The sequence below is a fragment of the Sphaeroforma arctica genome (assembly GCF_001186125.1).
Source record: "Sphaeroforma arctica JP610 unplaced genomic scaffold supercont1.506, whole genome shotgun sequence".
NCBI classification, from domain to species: domain Eukaryota; class Ichthyosporea; order Ichthyophonida; genus Sphaeroforma; species Sphaeroforma arctica.
In genome coordinates this window covers 53,695-63,296 of record NW_014040052.1, presented here as the reverse complement: position 1 = coordinate 63,296, position 9,602 = coordinate 53,695, and the positions used below count along the sequence as shown (strand labels likewise).

Genomic DNA, 9,602 nt, shown 5'->3' with positions numbered 1-9,602 from the left:
TTTTTGAACAGCATCACTTGTCGTGGGTATATAGCGCATACGAATGTCACTTGTCGATGCAGATAATTTCTTTTAGATATTGTTCGTTGCATGCTCATTAACATCCGACGTGAGATGCATTATAGCTTTGGCCTGTACTTGTGCTGTGTGTATTCGCATGCCTATCGCGGGCAAACTGTTAACTGTTACTTGATTTTTTTTTTGCCTCTGCAAGCGGATGTATGTTGCATTTCTTTATGAGCGTTTGTATGTAGCATTCCTTTAAGAGCGTATGTATGTAGCATTCCTTTATGAGCGTATGTATGAAGCATTCCTTTATGAGCGTATGTATGAAGCATTCCTTTATGAGCGCATGTATATAGCATTCCTTTATGAGCGCATGTATGTAGAATTCCTTTATGAGCGTACGTATGAAGCATTCCTTTATGAGCGCATGTATGTAGCATTCCTTTATGAGTGCATGTATGTAGCATTCCTTTATGAGCGTATGTATGTAGCATTCTTATATGAGCGTTTGTATGTAGCATTCCTTTAAGAGCGAATGTATGTAGCATTCCTTTCTGAGCGTATGTATGTAGCATTCCTTTATGAGCGTATGTATGTAGCATTCCTTTCTGAGCGTATGTATGTAGCATTCCTTTATGAGCGTACGTATGAAGCATTCCTTTATGAGCGCATGTATGTAGCATTCCTTTATGAGTGCATGTATGTAGCATTCCTTTATGTGCGTATGTATGTAGCATTCCTTTCTGAGCGTATGTATGTAGCATTCCTTTATGAGTGCATGTATGTAGCATTCCTTTATGAGCGTATGTATGTAGCATTCTTATATGAGCGTTTGTATGTAGCATTCCTTTAAGAGCGAATGTATGTAGCATTCCTTTCTGAGCGTATGTATGTAGCATTCCTTTATGAGCGTATGTATGTAGCATTCCTTTCTGAGCGTATGTATGTAGCATTCCTTTATGAGCGCATGTGTGTAGCATTTCTTTATGAGCGTATGTATGTAGCATTCTTATATGAGCGTATGTATGTAGCATTCCTTTATGTGCGTATGTATGTAGCATTCCTTTCTGAGCGTATGTATGTAGCATTCCTTTATGAGCGTATGTATGTAGCATTCCTTTATGAGCGTATGTATGTAGCATTCCTTTCTGAGCTTATGTATGTAGCATTCCTTTATGAGCGCATGTATGTAGCATTTCTTTATGAGCGCATGTATGTAGCATTCCTTTATGGGCGTATGTATGTAGCATTATTTTCTGAGCGGAGTATGTAGCATTTCTTTATGAGCGGATGCATGTAAAATTCCCTTATGAGCGTATGCATGTAGCAAGCAAATACACTTCAAATGGTGCAGCTTCCAGCCCATTTTCTTGTACCCACTTTCAAGTGCCGCGCATGTCTATACGTGTAGAATGTGGTCATTGTGGCTTGCACTTGGTGACCTAAGACTGACATTGCAGATCACTCAACATATGTTGTCGTGTTTATGTGTTCTTGGTCTAGATTCACATCGTAGCGCTCATGCAGACACAAAACCAGCTCAGCTAAGCGTGCTCACTCGCCACTAAGCTTGTAGAGCTCTGCTGTTTCATCTTCTGTGTATTTGCTCTCCCTTTCTCTGCGGAGAAACTCCTGAATCCGTTCTAAACCCATTGGCTGGCGCGAAGTTTCCGAGTTAGGGATACCTAAATTCCTACATCTTCGAAATGCTGCATGCACATGCCTGTGTGCACGTAACTGTGCAACGCGTTCAGGTGTGACGAATAAGAGAACACAAACTCTGAGTTGAGTTGTGCATGCGTTGTGTGGACTCCACGCCATACACTACACATGCAGTTACACAAGACGAGGCTTGTCGCACAGGTTGTTGTGTGTAAAAGCACTACACGGAACATCAACTGCCCCGGACAGCACACGACACGGGCATGTCGTTTGGCTTGACTAGCCGTCTGAATAGACGCAACCGCATGTCAATTGCATGGGCTATGGCACACACGAGAGAAACCAACAGTCGCTGTGTTGAACACTCAAAGGGTGTTACCAGCGCACTTCTGGTAGTAGGGTTGTTGTATGCTGTATTGCCTGAACCTTACTTACTTACAGTCCTTGGCAGACATAGTGTGTAGTTCAGCCCATGCACCCCCAACCGGTTAGTATGAACGACAACCAGGCATAGCTATCATAACCTACAGCAACCAACTAGTTACAAGTCTCGCCTGAACCACCCAAACACTATACAAGACGATCTTAAGAACGGCCAGGGAGGCTCTACTCAAGGTAATATATAAAATATATATGTATGTATATATATATATACATGTACATAAATATATATACATACGTACATACGTATATGCATATATATATATATACATACACACACACACATAGTGTATGCCATCCCATACTGAATACACAGCATACGCCATCAAAGCCCTTAAACATGGTCGAATAAAAATTTATTTACCAAAACTCCGCACCCTTGTGCACACCTCTCCCGCCCCATACACGCACGGTTATCCTTAGCCTAGAGAAAGCCTCATAGCCATATGTACTATAAACCTCATAGACCCCTGTGTACTATATATTAAAAGTTAAGCGCCTTGCCGGTCCAAGCCATGAGATTCGCCTCTCTGAATGCCTCAGACTGTGTGGGGTGTGCGTGGCACACACGTCCCATATCCTCAGCAGACGCTCCGTATTCCATGGCAATTACAGCCTCGTGGATCATGTCACCGGCTGTGGCACCGATGATGTGGCATCCTAGAACCTTGTCGGTCTTCTTGCAGGCAAGCACCTTGACGAACCCGTCTGTGTGGTTGATATCTAGTGAGTGTGATGGTACGTGGCCTGAAACGGGCGTAATGGATAGAGATCGACTGAAGAAATATGTATGTTATGCACGATGCGTAGAGGAAATACATATATATATATAGATACACATATACACACGCATACACATATAATTGTTTTAGATCCACCAAGCGTACCTGTGTCCTCCATGGCTTTTGCACGGGAGTTGGCAGCGAACGGGAACTTGCCCACCTTGTACTCAATGCCCTGCTCCTTAAGCGCTTCCTCGCTCTGTCCCACCCAAGCCACTTCCTGCAGATCAAGAGACGTATAATGTCAGTGAGCAATGTATCAAGAGACGTATGATATATATATATAATATAATATGTATCAATTGACAAAACAAAATATACTTATAGAAAGAAATGGCATCTCACTTGACAGAGAGTGTATACTGCACCAAAACAACACATTTTAACACATGTCACAGTGTCAGACTATACGTGAGGCATATCATAGCAACGACTCAGAGACACAGGGAACTACGCCCAACAACAGAAGTCATATGCCACACAACATCAGCCACAACAACAGAACAAAAGGCTCATATCACTTGCAGACGGGTCGGATGAACTACACACACACACACCACAGACAACAACACAGCACAACGCACTTCCGGGAGACGCGCAGCCGATCACAGTCAGATGCGTACACTCACTGCAACACAACACAACTACACACTGGCTAACATGCTACATACAACACACGGACCAAAACATAGCACAACAACACACAGGCTAACATGCTACATACAACGCACGGACCATAACATATCACAACAACACACAGGCTAACATGCCACATACAACACACAGACTAACATGCTACATATAACACGGACCATAACATAACGCAACAACACACAGGTGAACATGCCACATACAGCCCATGCGCCATACACCTACCGGGTGGGTGTAGACGACGCTAGGCACGCAGTTGTAGTCGATGTGGGGGTGACCTCCGAGCATACCCTCCACACAGATGAAGGCCTCGTCCTCGGCCTTGTGCGCCAGCATAGGGCCGTCAATCACATCTCCAATGGCGTATACACCCTCGGTCTTGGTCTGGAAGTACTTGTCGACGGGGATCTTACCACGGTCCAGATCAGTCAGTCCAATGTTCTCTAGGCCCAGGCCTTCGGTGTAGGGCCGGCGACCTACGGACACCAGCAGGTTATCGGCCTCGAGCTGGATGAGATTGGGGGTTGAAATATGGAATGGATTTGAATTTTTGGAGCGATTAGATTGAATTGGGGTTGAATTTTAGATCAATTTGATTGAATTGGGTTCATTTTTAACTCAACTAAATTGAATTGCTTTGACTTTGTAGGTAAACGCGTATGTATACTTAGGCAGAACCTCACAGGCGTAGACGCCTGATCAGACACACTACACTCGCCCCTTAGACATACACACAAACCCACACGCGGACAATACAATAAAATACAATGCTACACACCTCCTCTGTCTTGCCGTTCTTAACGTTCTCCATGTGCACAACCACACCACCTCCTTCGCGGGGGCTGGTGCCGGTGACCTTGGTCTGCATCTTGAACTTCAGGCCTTGCTTGCCCAGGATACGTTGGAAGGTCTTAGCAACCTCACCGTCAATACCCACACCCCCTGTAACCAAGCAACGGAGGCTTAGCAACGAGTGATGGAGTGTGGATGCACTAGGCACAGTAGTAGGTAGGTATTTTTCAACTCTGCACGGGTTAGTGGGCCACCCTAACAGGTGTGGCAGATATACTCAACGCAGGATAGGTAGAACGAGTGGGGGATAGACAGTATTGTATTACTAGTGAAGGACATACGCTCTGGAGATGACAATATATATATATTGCGATGAACCGGAGATAAAACTCTCCACAGGTTGGTGTGTGGCCATCGCATTCACATATGACACTACCATACCCGTACACTATCACGGAGAGAAGAACATGGACCAAAATATGTCTGGCAACGTATAACGCACATAATCACTTTGTGCAGAGTCTAGCACTTACCAACGGCGGGAAGGAACTCGACTACAGTGACCTCTGCGCCCAAACGAGACCACACAGACCCCAACTCAAGGCCAATCACTCCACCACCGATCACTACAAACTTATCAGGCACCTGGAGAGAGCAGAGGGTAATGGTGAGATAATAAGGCCACGCAGAATAACCACAGCAGAAGGGACGATACTACGGTGAGAAAATCAGCCACTCCAGACACTACGATGTGGATATATATATATGTATATTGGCGGTCATGAGACGCTCGGGCGGCGTTGTCACGAGGGACTGACTAATGGATCGCCTCAAACAAGTGAGAAGGTAAGCTCAGTCCTATGTATAGTCAGTAAGTGAGAAAGTAACAAGGGGAGTGCGACTACAGTGCCATTGCATAGCTGACTGAATGCCACATGCCTGTCCGTGTATGTGAACAAAAACAAACGTCAAGTGGTCTTTTTGTTCCAGGAGACGGTACCAAGAAGACAAACCGAAACAATAACGTTCGAACGCATTAGGCGCGGTGAAGGGGATGAATACCCCACGGGTGCGTTGGCGTGGACCACAAGCACACACACATGTGCAGAGAGTAACAACTGAGATGCAAAGCAAAAATACCTGCAGACAATCTACCTGAAATACACATACACACACAGAGAGAGAATGTACTCAAAGTCATACACACACAGAGAGAGAATGTACTCAAAGTCATACACACACAGAGAGAGAATGTACTCAAAGTCATACACACACAGAGAGAGAATGTACTCAAAGTCATACACACAGAGAGAGAGAATGTACTTAAAGTCATACACACACACAGAGAGAGAATGTACTTAAAGTCATACACAGAGAGAGAGAGAATGTACTTAAAGTCATACACAGAGAGAGAGAGAATGTACTTAAATTCATACACACACACAGAGAGAATGTACTTAAAGTCATACACACACAGAGAGAGAATGTACTTAAAGTCATACACACACAGAGAGAGAATGTACTTAAAGTCATACACACACACAGAGAATGTACTTAAAAGTCATACACACACAGAGAGAGAATGTACTTAAAAGTCTTACACACACAGAGAGAATATTCTTGGTTGAAGATGCATACTTTGGCGATGTCCAGAGCACCAGTGGATGACACGATAGTCTTCTCGTCAATCTCAATGCTGCCTCCGGGGAAAGGGGTTACCTCTGATCCCGTGGCAATCAACACTCGCTTAGCCTTTAACGTACTCTCACCTCCTGCACACACGCATGGGGAGGTTACATTTACATGTGTACGAAGATAAATAACAAGTATGTATGTATAAGATATACGTATGCGTTAAGATAAGGACTATAGAACTGTGATAATACATACGTGTCAAAATAAAAAACATATATACATTTTAGTCAACATTTATCACATTTATATTAATGCTGATGTTACGATCACATACGTGTGTCAATTATGCGTATCAATACAAACAACATACACATGTGTGTTAATAGAAAGTACATGTACATACGTATCAAAATAAAGAACATACACATACGTATCGATGTAAAGAACATACACATGTGTGTTAATAGAAAGGACATGTACATACGTATCAATACAAACAACATACATATGTGTGTTAATAGAAAAAACATGTACATACGTATCAATATAAAGAACATGTATGTGTTAGTGTTAATACAAATAACACATACATGGGGTATTAAGAATAAAAATACATGGCTAATGAAAATAACATATACATGTGTGTTACTATAAATAACATATACATGTGTTACTATAAATAACATATACATGTTACTATAAATAACATGTATACCTGTGTGCTAATATAAATAACATATACATGTTACTATAAATAATAAATATATAGTCAACAAGTTCACAGCGTATTCAACAGTAGCCACAAACGGGATACGTAGTGGTTGTCATAGACGCAAAGTGAATGACAAAGATAGACCAAACCATACTAGAAAAATAAAGTTAAAATACAGTCACAGCCAAGCTACTAGCAAGACCAATACCATATGCATATACATACTCGGTATACATATACATACCCACATACACTCATACGCATATACATGCTCAAATACAGATATATATATAATCGTATACATATACATACCCACATACATATGAAGTCATAGCGCACATACCATCTTCCGTCTTGACCTTGATGTTATTCTTATCCTGGAAAGAACCCCAGCCCTTGATGTACTCGATCTTATTCTTCTTAAACAGTCCCTCGATGCCGCCCGTGAGTGTGGTGACTGTGTTGGACTTAAGCTCCATCATCTTGTCCAGATTGAGCTTAACCTCACCCACTGCGTGTGGCAGCGTATGCATAGGCGTGTCAGGCATTGCTTGCAGCTGTACGTGTGCGTGCATATGGTGCACATACTTTATCCTATCTTTATATATATACAGAGCAAGACGCCCTATCACACAGATGCATGGAAGTGTCCTACTAATCTCTCCCCCCTTGGTTGTGTGCACACGCTATAAATCAATGTTCAGAGACTACCCCAGAGGCCCTCCATTGAATTGTTCTCATGCTATTAACAGATGAATGGGGATATCGCACTAACGCATGTGTGCAGATAGGGACTGTGTGTATCACACTAATGCAGGTGTGTAGGTAGGCCATGTGTTCGAGTACCTTCCCATACGCTGCTGAATTATACAGACTGGACCGCATTTATAGTGGACACAGAAAGCACTCATGAGACCCAGCATACGAATTAGACTCAACTCAAACACAAGAACGCATGCAATAACAACAACAACATACACATGGGAATCAGGACATCTCCAGGCCCTTAAAAATTGGATTCAGGGCGGACGGTATGTACCACACTCATCTAATTCCACCGTGAAACTGTTTGACTGCTAAGCTGGATTAGGCACACCCAAGATAGGTAAAATAGCAGAGAGAACACTCTACTTGTCAACAAACACGTGTACATACACCTGTGCTTCTCTGAATGATAGGGTGTATACGTACTATTCTCACATCGCACGCATGTGTATCTAAATGCAACCATACACGCGTACACATACTGCAGCAGCACTTATACCTTACGCTCTCTACAAGCACAAGTAGAATAGCTATACCTCGATGGCCTGTGCATGCACAACCGAGCCAAGCACAATACCCAACATGCGCAACAGACGCACCCACCCCGTACCACACATCCATCCTCAATGTGTAACCAACGCACACACACATACCTCCGATACCTTTACTACACACATACCTTCGATACCCTTGCTGGCCAGACCATGCTGGGCCTGGTGGTACAGGTGTGAGCTGTTGAGTAGCGCCTTAGAAGGCATGCAGCCGACGTTAAGGCAGGTGCCGCCTAGACGTCCCCGTCCCTCCACACAGGCCACCTTCATGCCCATCTGTGCGGCTTTGATGGCACCGATGTAACCTCCAGGGCCACCACCGATGACCACAAGATCATATTCCTCTGCAGAGAGGGGGTGGGCGCGAAGGAGAGGAGAGGGGGTGGGTGAATTGGCAACGGGTGTAGGTAGAAGGCCGTCGTGAATGATGTGTATGTACAAGCACATTGTAGATATCGTACAATAAAAAACCGGGTTGAAATGGCGTGTATGTACAAGCACTTTGTAGGTATCTTACAATAAAATTTTAAACAGGTGCATGTACACGATACAAACTTATATATTCATACACATAATGAATTGCACGAATCGGAACACGTGGAAGGATACTACTAGCAAGCAGCTACACGAGATGCATAGGCCACAGGCACAGCTGATGGGCCTTAATGTCACGTACACACCCTCAAATGGATAGCTGACATTCATACAAGCCATCGCACAGTATGTAATACTACACTCATATTTAATCAAGGCTCACATACCACCATCCGTGTCACGTATACACCCTCACATGGATAGCTGACATGCGCATAAGTCATAGCACAGTATGTAATATTACACTTCCTCCCCCCGCTAAACCCTAATCAAGGTTTACATACCACCGCTCGAGTACCATCGCGCTACAGCAGCACCGGCGACTCGGGTCTGCTGAACCTGCATGGTTATTAAATACATAAATACACATGGGTGAGTGTGTGCGCAAGCTTAGGATATGGTTAATAAAGACATACCTACATACGGGTGAGTGTGTGTACAAGCTTAGGATATGGTTGATAGATACATACATAGAAACATACGGGTGAGTGTGTCTACAAGTTTATAAATGGTTAGAGGGATGTCCTTGAAGCCACTTTGATGTTACAACTGCGATGCCTATATGCGTTTCCCTCGTGATAGAAGAATCAAGGTATAGACATGCAAGCAACCTAATGTACTCTCATTCTGAGTGTTATAATGCCGATGTGAGATGCGATAGCTATACTGTAGCCTACCAGTTATCAGTATAGGTATGTAGATATTAAGCGTATATTGAACAACATATATACCTTTTATCAAACTCCAACTTTATTTACATGTACACATAATAACATACTATTTATTTTTACAACTACGTATATAGAAGCAAATCTATAGATTTAAATGTTCATACATACAATGTTTTCCTATGTGCATGTGTATAAATGGTAACAAATATATACATTAGCACACATATATACATAGAAAGCTACACACACTCACACACACAAATATATATGTTGGAACCAAGGTTAGGTAAGTTACGTAAACCCTTTACCGGTTTACCCGTAACCTAACTATTCTTGTTGT

At 43.0% G+C, this 9,602-nt stretch overlaps 2 protein-coding genes across 2 annotated transcripts in view; one reads left to right on the top strand and one right to left on the bottom strand.

The window, feature by feature from the left end:
• The window catches only part of SARC_06829 (hypothetical protein), a 1,359-nt gene extending 1,353 nt beyond the window's left edge, over window positions 1-6 (top strand). Inside the window, exon 1 of the mRNA XM_014299254.1 lies at window positions 1-6. This exon is cut by the window's left edge and continues 1,353 nt beyond it. The gene's annotated coding sequence lies outside the window, so the exon portion shown is untranslated.
• Window positions 7-2,278: 2,272 nt separating this feature from the next.
• Window positions 2,279-9,602, bottom strand: part of SARC_06828 (dihydrolipoyl dehydrogenase, mitochondrial) — a 7,737-nt gene continuing 413 nt past the window's right edge. Inside the window, exons 2-10 of the mRNA XM_014299253.1 lie at window positions 8,876-8,930; window positions 8,126-8,341; window positions 7,025-7,192; window positions 5,973-6,106; window positions 4,868-4,979; window positions 4,321-4,484; window positions 3,768-4,049; window positions 2,997-3,111; window positions 2,279-2,817 (exon numbers count right to left, since the gene is read on the bottom strand). Of these exons, the coding sequence (XP_014154728.1) occupies window positions 2,594-2,817; window positions 2,997-3,111; window positions 3,768-4,049; window positions 4,321-4,484; window positions 4,868-4,979; window positions 5,973-6,106; window positions 7,025-7,192; window positions 8,126-8,341; window positions 8,876-8,930 (1,470 nt within the window). The 3' untranslated portion in view covers window positions 2,279-2,593. The remainder of the gene's footprint in view (window positions 2,818-2,996; window positions 3,112-3,767; window positions 4,050-4,320; window positions 4,485-4,867; window positions 4,980-5,972; window positions 6,107-7,024; window positions 7,193-8,125; window positions 8,342-8,875; window positions 8,931-9,602) is intronic.